The following is a 20,556-nucleotide window of genomic DNA, read 5'->3' as shown; positions in this document are numbered from 1 at the left end:
ATTAGGTAAACATTTTAAAAATATGTTATATAAAGCACTAAAAATATTGCCTACTCCCTCCAGTTTTGCCGGCATCCAGGTTTTGAGGACAGTTAACTTCTAAAAGTAGTATCCCATTGAAGAGAAAAGTCTTTTGAAAGAAAAAGTCATATTTTTTAAGAACCAAAAATAGAAAGAGAAAGTAAAGTGTTGGAATAAATTGATTGGTTGATTCATTCATGCAGTCTTTCGTAATTAGTTATTTACCGTATTCCTTGTGCTATGCTAGTCACCAGACTTAATTACAAGGATAAATAAGAGGTGCCCCTAAGAAGCACACAGTTAGTGGGGAGAAAGGCCCACAAACAGATGGTTGAGACTCAAGGAGGCTGATGTCACCCCAGATGTTTTGTGCAGGTTGCTATAGGAGAAGAAAGAGAAGGGAGCTCATGACTGCCTAGGGAAGTTGGGAGCTAGTCTTAAAAAAGAGAGGACATTTGAGCTGGGTCTGAAAAGATGAAGACAGGAAGGAAAAACACTTACCACGTGCCTCCTGCATACCCAGCATGGTGCTAGATACTCTGACAATTCCAAGAAGAATAAGACCCAGTGGGAAGTGCAGTAGGGCAAGCACATAAAGAATTCAACATAAAATAATGTTAAAGCATGATTATAGAGCAGTTGTATACAGTTCTATTTAGAAATCAGAAAATAAGGCTCCATGTAGACTGCTTTCTTTCAGAGTAAGGAGTTTAAAGGCAAAAAAATGAGAGTTGTGTTCCATATCAGGCTCTTGGAAAAGGGTGTCCATACATATAAGCACAACCAGAGAAGCCCATTTTAAAATTTTGTTAAAGATTTTAGCAAGGACCTTAGCAGGAGACAAATGTATCAGAGTTTGTTTAACCAAACCTTAATGGTTAAAGAACAGTGTCTTAGAGTTGGAATTGCTGGATCCATGAGTAGGTCCAGTTTTAAGGCTTTGATACTTTTTTGCCAAATTGCTGTCCAGAAGGATTGTGCCAGTAGTGTCCACTGCCACCAGTTCTATGGTGGAATCCTGTTTCCCTTTTATCCTCCTGGCACTGGCTGTTTGGATTTTTACACTTGCAGATTTTTATACCTTTTGTCAAGCAAGTAGCAGTTTCTCATTGTGGTTTTAACTTTAATTTTTCTTCTTAAAAGTAACACCAGTTTTTTATTATGCTAATTGGTTGGGGGAGGTGTGTGTGTGTGTGTACTGTTTGGCACATCGCCTATTTATATCCTTGGCCTGTTTTTCTATTGAAATTCTTTTTTCTTATCCATACATAAGAATTTTTTCTATATTGAATGTATTAAACATCTGCCTTAAAATATATCGAATGTGGCCAGGCACAGTGGCCCACACCTGTAATCCTAGCACTTTGGGAGGCCGAGGCGGATGGATCACCTGAGATCAGGAGTTCAAGATCAGCCTGGCCAACATGGTGAAACCCTGTCTCTACTAAAAATACAAAAATTAGCCGAGCGTGGTGGTGGGCACCTATAATCCCAGCTATTCGGGAGACTGAGGCAGGAGAATCGCTTGAGCCCGGGGGGTGGAGGTTGCAGTGAGCCGAGATCATGCCACTTCACTCCAGCCTGGGCGAAAGAGCGAAACTCCATCTCAACAAATAAAAGTATATATATATAGTATTGAACATCTACCTTAAGTGCTATCCACTTTTAAACAACCAGATCTCTTTAATTTTTTAAAGTTTGTCAATGGGCTTTTAATTTTGTCCATAGTAGTTTTACAGTATAGAAATGCTAATTTTTAAGTGGATAAATACATCAATGTTTTCTTTTATGAATACTGAATTTACATTATTTATCACCCCTAAGATTTATATATAAATATATAAAAATACTGTATATTAATATAATATATACTAGTATTTAAAAGCTTTCAAGTTTCACATTCAAATTATTAGTTCAACTGGAATTATTTTTGTTACGGTGTTTTATAGGGAAGAAAACAATTTTTTTTTTTTTTTTTTTTTGAGATGGAGTCTCGCTCTGTCGCCCAGGCTGGAGTGCAGTGGCGTGATCTCGGCTCACTGCAAGCTCCGCCTCCCGGGTTCACGGCATTCTCCTGCCTCAGCCTCCCAAGTAGCTGGAACTACAGGCGCCCACCACCGCACCCGGCTAATTTTTTGTATTTTTCAGTAGAGACGGAGGGGTGGCAGTTTCACAGTTTTAGCCAGGATGGCCTCGATCTTCTGACCTCGTGATCCGCCTGCCTCGGCTCCCCAAAGTGCTGGGATTACAGGCGTGAGCCACTGCGCCCGGCCAAGAAAACAATTTGTTAAAGCTATTTATCCAGTTATCCAAACACCATTTAAAAAGTAATCCACTGTTTTCCCACAGCCTCGAAGTGAGACCTTTGTCATATACTCAAGCCTCATATGTGCTTGGATCTCTTTCCAGATACGCTCTTTTGTTCTGTTAAGCTTCCAGACTATTTGAATTATTGAAATTTTATAATGGTCATGTTCTTTTGCTGTTTGTTCATTTAAGATCTACTGTGTTTTTCCTTCACATTAATACTTTATAACTGATATATCAAATTCTACCTAATTATCTCACTGACATTTTTATTGACATTTGCCTTAAATTTCTAAATCACTTTGGGAAGCATCAATTTCTTTTCAGTATCATGTTGCCTACTTAATATGTGACTCCTCCTGTGTACCCAAGTCCTCAGTCAGGCTGTGTGATTCCGTTAGTGGGGTCTGCACACCTACTGTTGAGTCCTGTATTAATCTGTTCTCACACTGCTATAAAGAACTACCTGAGACTGGGTAATTTATGAAGAAAAGAGGTTTAATTAACTCATAGTTCTGCAGGCTGTACAGGAACCATGGCTGGGAGGCCTCAGGAAATGTATAATCATGGCAGAACAGTGAAGAGGCAGCCGGCACCTTCTTCACATGGCTGCAGGAGAGAGAGAGTGAAGAGGGAAGTGCTATACACTTTTAAACAATCAGATCTCATGAGAATTCACTTACTATCATGAGAACAGCAAGAGGGAGCTTTGCCCCCCATGATCCAATCACTTCCCACCAAGTCCCTCCCTCAACATGAGATATGGGTGGGGATGCAGAGCCAAACCGTATCAAGTACCTTCTCAGGTACTGGGAGAAAGCACGTTTCTCACAGCAGCTTGCTCTCCCCCTGCCAGGTTCTGACCACATCCGTGAGAAAGATGGACTGTGGGCTGTCCTTGCCTGGCTCTCCATCCTAGCCACCCGCAAGCAGAGCGTGGAGGACATTCTCAAAGATCATTGGCAAAAGTATGGCCGGAATTTCTTCACCAGGTGAGCCACAGCCCAGCTGGGGTACAAGGTAAAGTGGGGAAGTGGGCAGAGAGAATTCTCACGCATCCACAGCCTCTCCTGTCTTAAGTGATAGTAAAACCTAATTCATCCAGCCTCTCACAATTGGAGATTTTAAAAATAATTTGGTCAGGGATGAAATGAAGTCAATTTTTATGTCAGCCATAAAGAGTGAGGCTTTAAAAATGTAGCTAACATAATCAAAAGATTAAATGCTTTATAAGCATTTTAAATGTGCCCATTGGGTGGACATGATCATAACATTGGATTTGGATTCAGAGAAATGGATTAGAATTTTATTTCTTCCCCTTACTAGACTGGGGAACCATTTAGCTTTTCTCTGTGCTCAGTTTTGTCATCTGCAGAAATGGGAATAACAGTCCAACTGTTGAAAGAATTAAATGAATAATGAGGCTGAAAATGTTTTGTAAACTCTGGGGTACTGGAAGCCTAGAAACTTTTTTTCATAAATTATAGAAACAGTGATGCTTAGTCCACATCAACTTTTCTGCCTTGTGAAATAGGTCCCCAGGGGCTATATGCTTGTCAATATTTCTTTCATTTATTCAACAGATATTGACTGTATACTCGATTTCCATCAGGTACATGGAATTCAGCAGTGAACAAAATACTTAGAATACTTAGTAATTATTCTTTATCATGCATACTTCTATTTTTAAAAAGCATTCAAAAATTTTTTGACAGTAGTACTTTTCACTAATTCCAATTTGCCTTTCCCCCAGTTAGTGTAAAAATCTAAGACTTTTTCTGGACCTCACTGTTCCAATTATAGAAAGAAAATATGATAAAAAGGATATTAGATGAATTGTTTAAGTATAAGAAATGAATAGGTATAATTTCTCTGGATCTCAGTTGCCTGTTCTACAAAATGGGTGAGTTAGACTAGACAATTTAAAAAATATATCCCAGATTTTATAGTCCATGATCTCTGGATAGCCAAGAAAGAATTCAACTAAGTAAATTAAGCTCCTTAATCAGAATTCTTTTATTAACTTTGGACGAGTCCATTGATCTCTTTCTTTCTCACGTTATTCTTTTGTGGAAGGAATAAGTAATAACTACCTTACACCACACAGTAGCCCTGGGAACCAAGGCAAAAAAATCTCTACTTTATAACAGATGGAAAAACCTGGTCATTCAGAACAGCAGTCATGAACTCTCTAGAATCTAGAGTATCATAAAAATAGGGCCATGTCTGTTTTTGTGCCCTAAGCACCCAAATTATAGTAGAGACTGCATAAATATGTTTTGAATAGATAAATGAATGAGTTAATAGGTGAACAATAGCCAGAGTAGAATAAGGTTAGGAGGGGTGGTTCAGAGAAAGGGTCACACCCTTGAATTAGTCACAAACCTCCATATAAAAACGATTTTAACATATTTTTATTAATTATCAAATTAACTGCTAACCAAGGATTACAAATCAAGTCCTTAGTACCTGCATTTATGATTAGTTAAAACTCCATTATACTTTCCACTTACTGAACAAAAGTGCTAGGCACTTTTGCATGCATTGTCTCACTTTAGCCTCAAAACAGTTATTGATAAGGTAGCTGAGATTCTGAGAGGGCAACTGGCCCTGTAGTCACACAGTAGCCAATAGAGGCTGAATTCATAGCTCATCTGTCTGATTGCAAAACCCAGACTCTTTCTATTCCACCCCTCTGTGCCTAGGGTTTAGAAAACATTTCTCTGGAACACCTAGAGGTCAAAAATGTAAAGCACAAACACCTGGTTGTAATTTCTTGTTTATCATGTTAACTGGGGGAAAGAGCTGACTTTCAGATTAAGAGGACTGTTTGGCCCTTGATTCATAGAATCCTGGAGCCAGAATAGGCTGGCCTTAATTCCCTAGCATTTCTCATGTCTCAGAGGTGTCATCTTGCATATATCGTATCTATTTCACGATTACAAATAAATATAGACTCTGCTATCTTGAGCTTCTAAAAAATAACTCTCTCAAGAGGGTATATGCCACTAGGTCAAGAAAAGCCACCTGTACAAGTCTTTAACATCATAAGAAAGAAGTCAAAAAGAATTCTTGAAGGAAAACTCATCTTCACAGAATTTCATTTGTGATGCACGTTTTTCCTTGGCCCTTTTTCATCCACACTGGGCCTCCTCTGTCAGGGTGAACCTAAAGGACCTTGGACCAAAATCCACTCCCACTGAAAGGAAGGAGGCGGAACTTAAAATAAAACAAAACTAAAAACAAAAACGTTGGGAGAGCATCAGGATAAACAGCTAACGCATTTGGGACTTGATACCTAGGTGATAGGTGCAGCAAACCACCATGGCACATGTTTACCTATATAACAAACCTGCACGTTCTGCACATGTATCTTAATAAAATTAAATTTAAAAAAAAAAGAGGCATTTTAGGTATAAAGAGTCAGTGTTTGGCGTCTTCATCTGGTCCGTGAAAACTTGGCCCTGCTTTAGGAAACTCCTGTAGAGCTGGAACTCTCCTTAGTAAAAGTCTCAGCAGCCTCAGGCAGGTCTCAGGCTGGGAGCAGGCCCTGCATTCACCCTGGAGAAGCCCAGGGAGCTTGGAGAAGTGCCTGAGTCACTTGCTCCTTTCAAGGGAGTTCTCCAGAGATAACATTGCTTTTCATTTTACGTCCTCAGGATGTGGTGATTAAATGTTAGATAGCATCTTTCAAAAGCCTTTGAAACATCTTAGAGCTTTATTGTGTAGAAATGCCAAGATGGGTGTTTTCTGCTTATTCAGAAGCTCGTAACCCTTCCCTGAAATCCTCCAAACCCCTCCTTTCATCCCTGGCCTGTTCCATCCCCAGTGGCTGACAGGCCTGTATTTTTTTTTTTTTTTTTTTGCCAGCTTCCTCTGAAGTTAGATAGTTTTGGGGGAGGGCCAAACAAATGATGAAGAAAGTGCTGACTGATAGGCCTTGGTGTGATCTGCAGTCAGCCCATGGGTCTCAACTTCGTGCCTTCTTCCAGGTATGATTACGAGGAGGTGGAAGCTGAGGGTGCAAACAAAATGATGAAGGACTTGGAGGCCCTGATGTTTGATCGCTCCTTTGTGGGGAAGCAGTTCTCAGCAAATGACAAAGTTTACACTGTGGAGAAGGCCGATAACTTTGAATACAGCGACCCAGTGGATGGAAGCATTTCAAGAAATCAGGTAGAAACAGACCTGTGTGTAAGTGGGGGACACTCTCCCCAGAGCTTCATCTCTGACATCTCAAGGCAAAAATGAAAAAGTTCTTGTTGGCCATTTTTCTTTTGCTGCCGTGTTTTTCTAGGGTAGCTGTTCTTACCTGGTTTTCTGCTATCCCACGTGACTCTCACATGCACTCGGGACAGTGGTTTATGCCCTGGTTCTGTGCACTGTCCGGTACCCTCATTCTGGGATCCTTAACCTGAATTCCAGAGGGATTTTTGCACCCTCTGGAATTATATGCAAGACGATGTGTCCATTGTACATGCAAAAAGGAGCCCCAGAATCTAAGAAAGAGGGGGAACTGTGGGAATATCAACTCCTCTCTTTTCTGTCAGCAGATTATAGCAGAGTGACAGCATGTAAGTGGCATTATCCTTATACATTTCTCTCATATGTTCTAATTTCTAAAGAAGAGAAAAATAGATGAGGCATTCCCAGACTTAGAAATGTTGCATCATCATTCGCAACACATGACTGGCACCCCACCTGACACAGCAGTCAGTACCTGGCAAGACGCCACAGTTTAGGACCTGGAGCATCTCTAGATGTGGACAGGACTGTTAGTGCTTCCCTTACTGCATGCCAGGTACCCTAGGCTGCAGGCTGGGTCAGGCTTTCTCCCAGCTTCTCATGCCCAGGGTTCTCTCACCTCTGCTTTTGTTGCCTGTTTTTGTCACAGAGTAGACTCATCTCTCGTAATTCATAATAGAATAAAGAGGGGGATGAAGATTCTGTTACAACCTCCCCATTTACTTTTTTCCAATAGACCCAGATTTTTCGCCTAGTCCTTCTCAAGGCATCGCATAGGGTTTGGAAGGGCCGGGCTGTGGGATTTACTGGAAGCTTCCCTCTGGGGAGTAGGCAGTGAATGGATGGATGGGCCACAGCGACCCTCAGTGCCTGGAGTCTCCCCTCCTCAACTTTTAGCACAAGTGGTTTCTCATCCTTGTGCTTGTTTGCCATCTTTGAGAACTTTGGGTCCAGTTTGGATGATTGTAAATTATGCCTGAGATAATTAGAAGAGAGACCTGTGGTTGAGGAAGAAAGGGATGTAGAAAAGGAGAGAGTGGAGCTGAGGGATGGCAGAGTGGGACAGAAGTTTGTGTAATTAAACCTTCAGAGACAGAGGGAAATCCAGGAAAAGTAAATGCCAGCCCTGCAGTGCCTCTGGCATCTGCCCAGAGGGAGGAGAAGTGCAAAGGTGTGTATGGGAGTCAGTGGCCTAAGCTCGAGGGCTGCTCTCTGTGCCGTAAAGAAAGCAGCTGCCACACTTTCTGTGGCAGAAAACCCAAGCATTTAGATGTGAAACCACATAGAAGGGAAAAATATGGTCCAACATATGTAGATAGAACATCTGCAATTTAGTGAAAAGAATTTTAGAGTCTTCAAGTTGAAGCTGTGGGGAAAGGAGACCAACCTTGGTGTGTTTCTACAAAGCAAGAAATGGTTAGTGAAAATGGACCGTGTCCTTCCCGTGGTGACTAACTGCAGCATGTCCTCTGTGTATTTCTTCCGCTGTCTTCACTAATCAGTGCTAATGAATAGCACCATTAAACACCAGGTGGGGATTGGTGACGAACAGCAGGTGAGGAGCAGTGTCTTTCTGGTCAGTCTTTGGCGTTATGCAAGGTTCTCCTTTTTACGGAGGATGGATAGACTCATAAAGACTGAAGAGTCCTCAGGCAACTGTCTGGCCCAGCCTTCTTCCCTTAGGCTGGGAAATATCTGCCCCAGAGATCCCACACTTTTTTCCCCAAGTGAGAAGATAATTGATGTCCAGAGATACCGCTGGGGAGAAAAAAGGAGGGGAGCAGAGAGAAGGATGGGCTTGGCACTGCACACGGACCTCGCTTTGAGTCATCAGGGATCAGCAGGAGATTGGCCACTGGCTCCTGCTTGTTAGGTTGGGAATAGCCAGTCTCTGCCATTTGGGACCTCTGGCTTCCTGTTCTCTTTTGAGGACCTTTGCTAGTGGTTTGTAAGAGTCCTTCCCCTTATCTGCCTGAGACCTCTTCTGCTCTGGTTTCAGCTCCTTTGGTCCATGTTTCCTTCTTGATCTGAGGGTTGAATTTCTGCATCTAGCAGCTTTATGTGCTTCATTATTAAGCTTCAAACTGGAATGGTTAGTCCATAAATCACAGGGAAGTAGGGAGAGGAGGGAAGCCCTCACCTCACCCAGCATCACTGAGGTCAGGTCTCCCCTGACCCTGGAAATGCTTCCCCCCCATAGCTAAGCCCCCATCAGCTGGATGCAGAGAGGGTGACAGAAGGCAGGCTTACGAGGTGCAGCTACTGCCATTTATCACAGATTTAACCCTCCAGTTGATCAAGTATGGATGAAATTACCTCCCCAAATAGACCCCTCATAATTTGCCAGCCTTCAGTCTCCCAGCATATGGGGAAAAAAAAAATCTCTGCTTATATTTTCCAGGGCTTACGGCTCATTTTCACAGATGGTTCTCGAATCATCTTCCGACTGAGCGGCACTGGGAGTGCAGGGGCCACCATTCGGCTGTACATTGATAGCTATGAGAAGGATGTTGCCAAGATTAACCAGGACCCCCAGGTAATGCCCAGCCCTGTACCCTGGTTAGTTCATTCTGTTCAAGGGAATGATGGTTTGAGCCTGTGTTTCAATGCCCACTTCTCAAATGACTCAACAAGGTACCCGCTGTGCTCACTTTCCTCCATGTTTCTTTCTCCATGTCCATAACATTATAGATAATAATTTATAATAATAAAAATAGGGAGGCTGAGGTAGGAGGATCACCTGAGCCCAGGAGGTCAAGCCTGCAGTGAGCTGAGATCACACCACTGCACTCCAGCCTGAGCAAGACCAAGACCTTGTATCAAAAAAATAAAATAAAATAAATAAATAATAAAAATAAACAATTTTCTGAGCATTTATGGTTTGCCAAGCTCTGTTGTAAGCCCATTATGAAAATATACCAATAAGGAAACTGAGGCGCAGGAAAGTTAAGCAACAGTTCATAGGTTTACATGTCTAGAAGGATAACTAGTCTCTTTTTTTTTTTTTTTTTTTTGAGACAGAGTCTCACTCTGTTCCCCAGGCTGGAGTGCAGTGGCACAATCTCAGCTCACTGCAACTTCCACCTTCTGGGCTCAAACAATCCTCCCACCTCAGCCACCTGAGTAGCTAGGATTACAAGCACATGCCACCATGCTCTGCTCTTTTTTTTTTTTTTTTTTTTTTTTTTTTGTAGGATGGAGGTCTTATACATTGCCTAGGCTGGTCTTGAATTCGTAGCCTCAAGTAATCCTCCTACCTCAGCCTCCCAAAGTGCTGGGATTATATGTGTGAACCACTACACCCAACCCAGGATAATTGATCTTTAAGTCAGCCCTCATCTGGTGTTCTGCTCTGTCACTAGCCTGTTGTTGCTTTGTTTGGTCTGATCACCTGCTTGGGCAGAACACACACTGGTTCTTAGATTTGATGGGGACAGGGAGAGGCATAGTTTCATGTGTCTTCACAGAACAGTCTGCAGACCTGCAGCCTAGTGAGCTGGGTTCCTCAGCCATTCCCCCAAAAGTCTTCAGAAGTATATCAGAGTAAGGAGGGACTCTGGGAGCAAAGGGTGGGACAGTGAACTTGAAGGACAACCCCCAAAAATGGGGGAGCCAAGGGGAAGCAGTGAAGTGCAGGAGAGAGTTTAAGTGTTTTTCATAATCCTCATCTCAACCAGAGCTCCATAGCTAGAAGAAAGTTGGGGAAGTGTTGTGATACGTTAGCCCCTTCTCAGTGATTCACAGCATACAATGCACCATAAAGTCTCCAAGAATTCGGACATGGTGGCCTACACCTGTGGTCCCAGCTACTCAGGAAGCTGAGGCAGGAGGATCACTTGAGCGTAGGAGTTCTGGGCTATAGTGTGCTATGCCTGTAGGGTGTCCACACTAAGTTTGGCATCAATATGGTGGCCTCCCGGGAGAGAGGAACCACCAGGTTGCATAAGGAGGGTCAAACAGGCCCAAGTTGGAAACAGAGCAGGTCAAAACTCCCATGCTGATGAGTAGTGGGATCGCACCTGTGAATAGCCACTGCACTTCAGCCTGGTGACATAGCAAGACCCCATCTCTAAGAAAAGGAAAGAAAAAAAGAGGGTGCCAAGAAGACTTGCAGTAAAGGTAACTGTTTACTAGCATTTGCTGAAGGACATTTCTCCAAAGAAAACATACAAATGGCCAACAGGTGGTCCACATCACTAATCGTCAGGAAAATGAAAATCAAAACCACAGTGAGCTGTCACCTCACACCTGTTAGGATGGCCATTCTCAAGAAGAGAAAAGATAACAAGTGTTGGCAAGGATGTGGAGAAAAGGGAACCCTCAGACGCTGTTGGCGGGAATGTAAGTTGGTAGAGCTATTTTGGAATAACCAAAAGTATGGAGGTTCCTCAAAAAGTTAAAAATTTTTTAGTACTAATATATGATCCAGTATCCCTCTTCTGGATATATATTCAGAGGAACTGAAATAAATATGTCAAAGAGATATCTGTTCTCTCTTGTTCATTCAATATTATTCACAATAGTCAAGATATAGAACCACCTAAGTGCACATCTACAGATGGATGAAGAAATTGTGAGAGAGATATATGTGTGTGTGTGTGTGTGTGTTTATACCACAGTGGAAAACTATTCTGCCTTAAAACAACAAAAACCAAAGTCTTGCCAATCTTGCCATTTGCAACAACATGGATGAACCTGGAGGACATTACACTAAGTGAAATAAGCCAGACACAGGAAGGCAAATACTGCATGATTTCACTAGTATGTGGGATCTAAAAAAAGTGAAACTCATAGAAACAGAGTAGAAAGGGGCTTACTAGGGGCTAGTGGATGGGGAAAATGGAGAGATGTTGGTCCAAAGGGTACAAAATTTCAGTTTTGTAGGATGAAGCAGTTCTAGAGATGGAATGTACAACCTGATGGCTATAATGAATAACACTTGAAATGTACTAGGAGAGTAGATCTTAATTGTTCTCACTAGCACCACCACAGCAAAAAACGTAAGTAGGTGACAAGATTGATATGTTAGTTGACTTGACTCTAGTAATCAGTTCACATGTATTTGTATATCAAGACATCATATTATATACCTGAAACATAAACAGTTTTTATTAAAAAATTGAAAGTAAAATAAAATAAATAGCATTTGCCATGCTTATTTTTCCACAAAGCCTTTTTTCTTCTAACACCTAATTAAAATCCTGTGAAACTCATTTGGAAACCCCTGGCAAAGTGGTTTTGGGCAAAGGTTTTGGGGTTAGAGAGCTCTTGTTTTAAATTCTATTCCTGCCACTTAATAACTGTGTGTCCCTGGGTAAGTCGTTACAATGTTATGAGTCTTGGTTTCCTTGTCTGTCAAATGGCAGAGTAATACCTACTTCATCCAGTTGTTACTGGGATTTAAGGAGATAATAAATGCAAAATGTTTAAACACTGTGGCTGGCATATACCATTAACTTTTCAGAATAAGCAGCTCTCATAGTTATTTTAGTCTAATTTTAAGCATAACATAAAATTTGCTATTATAGCCACTTTTAAGTATAGAGTTTAGTAATGTTGTACATATTCATATTGTTGTCCAACGTATCTCTAAAACTTTTTTTCCCCAAAACTAAAACTCTATACCCATTGAACAGCACCTCCCCACTTCTCCCTTTTCTCAATCCCTGGTATCACCTTTCTCCTTCCTGTGTCTGAATTTGACCACTGTAGGTACCTCCATGAGTAGTATAGTTGCTTTTATTACATAAAGCAGGAGATGAGAGAATGCTTCACTTTTACATTTTTTCCAGTGGCCAGGCCCCAGTTTCAGTCATCACTAGTACCCTGTTGTGTTGTAGGCATCCCTAAAACTTCAACCAAAGGCAATGGGGTCTGCATTATAGACACTTAATAGCACAAGAGAAAAGGAAAAAGGAAATTGTGTTTACTTGTCTTTTGATCATCAAGATAAATGCTTGGCACATGGTAGATTCAAAGAATGAATGAAATTTGTTTCCTCTGAACCACAGTCCTCGGGAGGTGGGATGGCAGTGAATAGTGTGAGGATCCCACAATGCCCAGGTGTATCACCATCTAGCCGGGAAGCTGCCTTCCCTTATTCTGCAGCTGCTAGGCCATCAACACTTTGTGGGGACTGCCCAAGCCCTAAGGGGAATGGCACGTGGCAGTTTCAGCAGGTGGAGCTGATTCTCCTCATCCAGGTATAATGAATTGGTGGAGATTTAGACAAGAAAAAGTAGCAATCAGCAGTAGAAAATGTACTACTCCTAGCTCTGCTATTGAGTCATTTAGTCAAATTACTTCATCTCTTTGGGTATCAATTTTCTCATCTGTAAAATGGGCAGTTCAACTAGATTAATCGTTTTTTTTTTTTTTTTTTTTAATATTGAAAGCATTTGTTTACTTAAGCAACACAAGTCTTTTTTTTTGTTTTTTCCTTTAAGCAAGAAGTAGATGTGGGGAGGGGTTGTTGCATTTTTAAAGATTCCTGTATTAGGCTGAGCACGGTGGCTCACGCCTGTAATCCCAGCACTTTGGGAGGCAGCAGATCACCTGAGGTCGCGAGTTCAAGACCAGCCTGACCAACATGGAGACACCCCATCTCTACTAAAAATACAAAATTAGCCAGGCATGGTGGCTCATGCCTGTAATCCCAGTTACTAGAGACGCTGAGGCAGGAGAATCTCTTGAACCTGGAAGGCGGAGATCGCGGTGAGCCAAGATTGCACCATTGCACTCCAGCCTGAACAACAAGAGCAAAACTCCGTCTCAAAAAAAAAAAAAAGATTCCTGTGTAGGTCTGTTTTCACACTGCTGATAACGACATACCCGAGACTGGGCAATTTACAAAAGAAAGAGGTTTAATTGGACTTACAGTTCACGTGGCTGGGGAAGCCTCACAATCATGGTGGAAGGCAAGAAGGAACAAGTCATGTCTTGCATGAATGGCAGCAGGCAAAAGAGAGAAATTGTGCAGGGAAACTCCTGTTTTTAAAACCATTAGATTTCATGAGACCCTTTCACTAGCATGAGAACAGCACAGAGAAGACCCACCCCCATGATTCAATCATCTCCCACTGGGTCTGTCCCACAACACTTGGGAATTATGGGAGCTACAAGATGAGATTTGAGTAGGGACACAGAACCAAACCATATCAATCCCATTGGGTACAATGTGGGAAAGAAATTGGAAGATGCACAAGTGGATGTGGAGGCACTCACTGCTCCAGGTAAGAGAGAGGATATTGACTTAGCAAGAGTTACAGCTGGAGAGTGGAGAGAAAAGGGGGCCGTGGAGATAGATTTAGCGGAGAAAAGTCACTTAGGCCTGCTCATGGACTGGGCATGGGGAAAATGCAGAGGAAGATGTCAGGAGCAACTCCTACTTGTTCACTTTACATGAAAGACAGTGGTGTTGATCCACTGAAATAGAAACTGCTGGAACTAGGTATTGAGTGATATAACATGTGTTTGTTTTTGGACTTCTGGAGTTTGAGGAGCCTTGGAGACCTGGAAGTGGGCAGTCAGACCTATGCTTTTGGAGCTAAGCATCTGTGTTTAGAGGAAGTGATGGAAAAGCTTCTCTCTATGTCTTCCTCAGGTCATGTTGGCCCCCCTTATTTCCATTGCTCTCAAAGTGTCCCAGCTGCAGGAGAGGACGGGACGCAGTGCACCCACCGTCATCACCTAAGAAGACAGGCCAGATGTGGTACGCCCCTCCACCCCCGGACCCATCCAAGTCATCTGATTGAAGAGCATGACAGAAGCAAAATGTATTCACCGAGCTTTTTAGGATTTGACTTTTCCACTAATCAGTTGACGAGCAGGTCATTTGCAAGGCACTGCCAAACAAGATGCCCTTGGGAGCTATGAGGGAAAGAGGACCTGCGGGCTTAGATCAATCTCAATTCCTTTTCATACCCTTCTGCATAGCTGCTGTGTGGGTATTTGTCTCCTTAGCATCAGGTGCAGTTTACACTACAATGTAAGGTGCAGATGGAGCATCAGCAGCGAGCAAGGCCATTCTTCATCCTCAGGATGTGGCAATGAAATGACAGTGCAAGTTCCTTTCTCTTTCGTGAATCTTTCCCCCCATTTCCTGTTTACATGTAACCCAACAAAATGCAATTTCTGGTGCCTTCTGTCCAATCAGTTCTTTCCTCTGAGTGAGACGTACTTGGCTACAGATTTCTGCCTTGTTTTGCGACATTGTCCCATTAGCACAGATATTTTGGGATAATAAAGGAAAATAAGCTACAATTGCTTGTCGTCTTTTTTTCTTAACTGCAAAGTACTTTTTTGATTTTAGGAGGAAAAACGATTTTTTTTTTAGAAGGAAGGGAGTATTGTATTTTGTTTTCGTGTCCTAGCCAGAAAATGAAATAGTCTCTGGGCTAGGTTGCAAATCCTTAGACTCAAGAATTGTAATTTTTTTTATTGTCCTGAATATTCTAAAAAGTAACATAAATTTTAAGAGAATTGTAATTTAAAATCTTAGCAGGGTCAACTGAGCTCTGGATTCTTCCAAGGTAGACAAATCAAGATTGACGTGGTTAACTTGGAACAACGGAAAGGAAGAGTGATTTTCCTCTTCCTAGTGCTTCAATAGCAAAGCACTGGTTCGTGCTCTGCAGTACTAAGATGCCTTGATGCTTATTGAAGGGAGGTAGAACCCTCAGAATCTGAGAGCAGGGTTACTGGCATCTTATTCAGCTCAGAACACTTATATTCCATCCACAAGTTTATAACAACTTTATAGTTAAAAGCATAGACTTGAGAGCCAACAGACCCAAGTTTGAATCCCACTTGAGACCTTGAGTCACTTTTGAATATCATTATCCTTAAAGTGGGGATGAAAATAATTCTACCTTTATGAATTGTTGAGTACCTTAAGTGAGTACATCTGTGTAAAGCAGTGAGCACAGTATCTAGTGCGTGGTACGCTGTTAAATAAGTAAAAACTAGGATTATGTTTATGATACCATTTTTAGACGTTAAAGTACTGTATATACAGGAAAAACAAAAACTATAACACTAATATTTGTAACACATTTTACATTTCCAAAGTACTTCCACAAAGTCACCTTGCCATATGGGCTATTCCAGAAAGTCAGCCCAGCTCTGTACCCTTCCCCTACACAGTGTGGACTCCCTAGCACAGGTGGCAGGATCTTTATCTGGGGTAAGATTTCCATTGTTGCCAGCTCAGCAAACTGTGCTTTGACAATGATGACAATGATGGTTGTGGTGGTGATGAGTTTGTCTGGAACGTTAACCCCATGCCAGGCACAATTCTGAGTGCTTTCCGTATACTCTTCATCTTCCCGACAACTCTGAGGTAGTACCCTGAATATTCCCATTTTACAGATGAGGTTCAGTTACTCACTCAAGATCACACTGCTGGGGAATGGTAGATGCCCCCAGACAGTGCAGCACCAGCCCTACACAGTTCAAACCACTTCAGATTTCTTCTACGGACTGGCTACTTCTAGGCTACACCTAACATGTGGAAGAAAGGTGTGCAAATACCCCCGTGCTTAACGCATTAAAGGGGGATACTATGTGCCCTGGATGCCAAAGACTTTGTTATTTTGGCATTATATTAGCTCCTGCAGAGATCTGGATATCTGGATGTATCAGTCAGCCTGGAAATATGTATTGACCCACATTAAGTGTGAAGTGTGAGAAGAAGAGCTGTATAACAGAGTCTGTGCCGTCAAGCTGCCTGTAAGACTAGCTGGGGGAATCAAGTCTAGCACAAGTAGAAACTGTATAGGATAAATGTTATGAGTTGTATAGGCAATACCTACATATTCTCCAAGCACCCCTTCTGTCTCAGATGTCGGGCTAGATGCTTTCCAGTAACCCTCGAAGCGAGACATTCTTCTCGTTTTCGAGTTGAGGCAACTAAAGCTCAACAGAGGCTTATTAATTTGCCCCAGGTTCTCGGCTAACATGTGGTAGAACTAGAATTCTGACCCTAAGTCTCGTTCATGTTTCCTGACCCTTTTCTGCCTCCTCATCTGTTGAATCAGCTGCGGACACTCCCAGTTCTGTGGCCCCTGGAATGGCTTCAAAAATTTCCTCCTCCTCCCTGATCGTATTTCAACTGCTTTCCCTGCCTCCACTTGGCAACAGCTTGGAAGTTAAAAGCTCAGGGGAGGAAGAAAAAGGTGGCTGGAGCCATGGGGCAGTGGAGGTGGGTGTGGGTAATAAGGATCACTGTCTCTCCATGGCTTCCCAAGAAATACTGCAGTGCGTGTGCCCCAGGGAATGTGGGAGAGGAGGCCTGAGAGGCGGGCAGCAGCACCCAGCCAGGCTTCCCCGCCTTCCAGCGTTGATGTGGTCTGTGAGTCAGGCTTGTTTTCTTTGGGGTGTGGTGAGAATTTCAGTGAGAAAATTGGGTTGGAACTGTTTGGGGCCCAATTCTGAAATTCCACTTTTCCTCTCCCTCTTGACATTCAACTATTCTCTCAGAGAAGCAGTTTCCTGTTCAGCAATGTGCCCCAGGCCTACACAATGGCCAGGCTCCCAGTGGCTGGGCTCTGCCTCAAAGGAAGTGAAAGCAGAGGCCAAGGTCACTGTGGTTCTGGGGAGTGTCATCTCCTTGGCCCTTCGATACCAGGCTTGGGGACAGGGTACTTCTGCCTCTTCTGCCATGCTGCTTTCTTCAACGTTTCTTGTTGACTCATTAGAAGCTGGCCTTGCTTATAAGAATTCTCCAGAAAACATATTACCATGAGTAAGAGGCGCCCTCCTTGTGTTTCTGCATTCCGAACCCCTCAGCAGAAGGGGTTGGATATGAGTATAACAGCCTTCATGCAGGACTCACTGCATGGCCCCTGGGCTTTGGCGGTGGCACCCCATGGCCTTCTGGCCTTCCCACTTGCCCCTTCTGATCCATTCTCCACACCACCAGCTAAGTGCTTTTTCAAATGTTGAAGTGCAGAGGCCTTTGTATAGCCTCCAGGCCCATGTGACTCGCCTGCCTGTCGCTTACCTACCGCTTACCTACCCGCTCCTCTCCCTTTACTCTCAGCCTTGCATTCCAAGCTTCAGTCATGGGGAACCACGGCAGCTCCCTCCTGCCCCCAGGCCTTGGAAGCTCTTCTTCTTTCCACCTGAATCACCTTTCCCCTCCATCCCACCCTCCACTACATTCTCCACCTTTCTCCGCCTTTCCCCTCTATCCCACCCTCCAATACATTTTCTGCCTTTCTCTGCCTTTTCCCTCCATTCCACCATCTGCCATATTCTCCCAACTCCTACTTGTTCTTCAGGTCTCAATTTAAACATCGTTTCCTCCAAGAAGCACTTTCTGAGCCTCCGGTGTCTGGTTTGGGAGCTTTTTCTGGTTTTTCTATCACCTCTATTTCCCCCTTCGAGGTGCTTATCCCACTCTATGTTCATAACCTGTTTACTTTCCATTTCTTCTACTGCCCTGGGAACTCCCAGATGGCAGAGACTGCTTTTTTCACCAGTGTTTTTACCCAGGATCTAGGCCTGTGTCTGGCACATAGCAAAAGCCTCATTAAATATTTTCAGAATGAGTGAATGAAATCTACTAGTTGCACAGCAGAGTGTTTCATTATGCTGGAATCTCCCTGACCTATGAGGCAGGATTATCTCAATTTTACAGGTGACAAGTGATTTGAGCAACTTCCATAGCTAGTCACTGGCTAACCAAGAACTCTTTCAAGAAGTGTTAGAGGCTGTAAGTGAGAAAACACCCAGGAGAGGGGGCAGGAGGGTACTGGCAACAGATGGGAGTTATGTGTCATGGTCACTTTGAAGAAAATGTTTAATTATTTCCCACTGCTACAAAATTCACTGGGATGTATACTTGGGGAAGAGTTCTACTGAATACGGAAATGAATTCTTTAAGGAATAGAATCAATAAAACCAGCCTCAATCCCCAAAGCCCCCCTCTGAGAAGATTCATGGAAAGGAACCCACGATGGGTAAAGTGGGTACCCTGGCACTGGGTGTCATGCTGGCAGGGCACACAGCATCTATTTCTGGAAGACTTGAGGGGTCTTCTCAGTTCCCATTATCAGAACAAGAAGCATTCCCACAAGTCGGTGTGTCGTTATTCAAAACAAGTGAGGTCACTGGCGGGAGCATGTCTCATGTCTGTCTGATCGTCCTATGGAAACTGTGGAGGGCTTTGGTTTGGTTTTCACCAAATATGAAAGCTCCACCTACATCCAGTAAGTTGTCATTGTGGGTTTGGGTTAATAACTATTTCCAGAAAGCATGTCTTATGTGATTCACTGAGTGCAGCTCTCCAATTAACAGAAAGGCTAGTTATGAGTAGCAATCTCTTTGCTTCTCATGATGGTGTCATTTCATAAAAGGTTCATCTTCATTGGTTTCTGACTTCATTTTTACATGATGGTAGGAGGGCTATTATTATCGCAGATAAAGAAATGGAAATTTTGAGAATTTATATGATTTGTGCGGAGTCACATGAATGATGAAGGAGAAAGCAGACCAACCACCTCCAATCACCCTTGGAGGTTTGGATTTTTTTTTTTTCTGTTCAACATTTGCTGTATAACAAAGTACCCCAAAATCTAATGGTATTAAACTTTTGCATGATTTTATGATGCTCACAGATTCTGTGAGTCAAGAAACCAGACAGGGCACAGTGGAGATACAAGCTTGTCTTTGCTCCGCGATGTCTGAGGCCTCACCTGGTATCTTTGTCTGTTTGGGCTGCTATAACAAAATGCTATATACTGGTTGTTTTGTAAACAGTAGAAATTTATTTCTTACAGTGCTGGAGGCTGGGAAGTCCAAGATCAAGGCACCAGCAGATTCAGTGTCTGGTAGGGGCCCACTTTCTAGCTCATACATGGTGCCTTCTTGCTGTGTCCTCCTATGGTGGACGGGGCAACAGGTCTCTCTCAGGCCTCCTTTAAAAAAGACACTAATCCCCTTCATGAGGGCTCCACCCTCATGACCTAATCACCTTCCCAGAGGCCCTGCCTCCCACTGCCATCACCTTGGGGATTAAGATTTCAACATGAATTTTGGGAGGACACAAACATTCAGACTTTGGTCCTAGGTCCCCAAATTTCATGTTCTTCTTACATGCAAAATATACTCATTCCAACCCAACAGCCTCAAAAGTCTTTTTTTTTTTTTTTTTTTTTTTTTTTTGATACGGAGTCTCACTCTGTTGCCCAGGCTGGAGTGCAGTGGCCGGATCTCAGCTCACTGCAAGCTCCGCCTCCCGGGTTTACGCCATTCTCCTGCCTCAGCCTCCCGAGTAGCTGGGACTACAGGCGCCCGCCACCTCGCCCGGCTGGTTTTTTGTATTTTTTAGTAGAGATGGGGTTTCACCATGTTAGCCAGGATGGTCTCGATCTCCTGACCTTGTGATCTGCCCATCTCAGCCTCCCAAAGTACTGGGATTACAGGCTTGAGCCACCGCACCCTGCAGAAAAGTCTTAATTTATTCTGTCATCAACTCAAAAGTCTGAAGTCCAGAGTCTTTTCTAAATATCAGCTAAATTAGATATGGGTGAGGCTGAAGGTACAACTCATCCTGAGGCAAATTTGCTCTCCAGCTATAAACCTATGAAGTCAAACATGTTATGTGTTTTCAAAATACTGTGGTGGGATAGGCATGGTATAGACATTCCCACTGTAAAAGGGAGATACAGGGAAGAAGAGGGGTTACAGGTCTCAAGACCCAGGTCTGAAAGCTAACCGGGCCAACAATGTTAAATCTTAAGACTGAGAATAATCTTCTTTGGTTTGCTATCCAACCTGCTGGGCACACTGGGGCAGGGATTGGGACCTCAGGCTCCAGAAGACCCTACCTCCATGACTTTGCTAGGTGCAGCCTATGCTGCAGCTCTCATGGGTTTTAGTCAAGTGCCTACCCTTCTCCCAGGCTGGAATCACACATAGGTGACTCTGCTGATCTGACAGCAGCTCTACTAGACATTGACCTAGTGGGGACTCTGTGGT

At 43.1% G+C, this 20,556-nt stretch overlaps 1 protein-coding gene across 1 annotated transcript in view; it reads left to right on the top strand.

The window, feature by feature from the left end:
* Positions 1 to 14,835, top strand: part of PGM1 (phosphoglucomutase 1) — a 65,002-nt gene extending 50,167 nt beyond the window's left edge. The window contains exons 8-11 of the mRNA XM_023210373.2: positions 3,185 to 3,320; positions 6,321 to 6,504; positions 8,975 to 9,109; positions 14,177 to 14,835. Coding sequence (XP_023066141.1) covers positions 3,185 to 3,320; positions 6,321 to 6,504; positions 8,975 to 9,109; positions 14,177 to 14,266 — 545 coding nt within the window. The 3' untranslated portion in view covers positions 14,267 to 14,835. The remainder of the gene's footprint in view (positions 1 to 3,184; positions 3,321 to 6,320; positions 6,505 to 8,974; positions 9,110 to 14,176) is intronic.
* Positions 14,836 to 20,556: the final 5,721 nt, after the last annotated feature.

Source organism: Piliocolobus tephrosceles, chromosome 1 (genome assembly GCF_002776525.5).
Source record: "Piliocolobus tephrosceles isolate RC106 chromosome 1, ASM277652v3, whole genome shotgun sequence".
Taxonomy (NCBI): domain Eukaryota; kingdom Metazoa; phylum Chordata; class Mammalia; order Primates; family Cercopithecidae; genus Piliocolobus; species Piliocolobus tephrosceles.
This window is presented reverse-complemented; position numbering and strand designations above follow the sequence as displayed.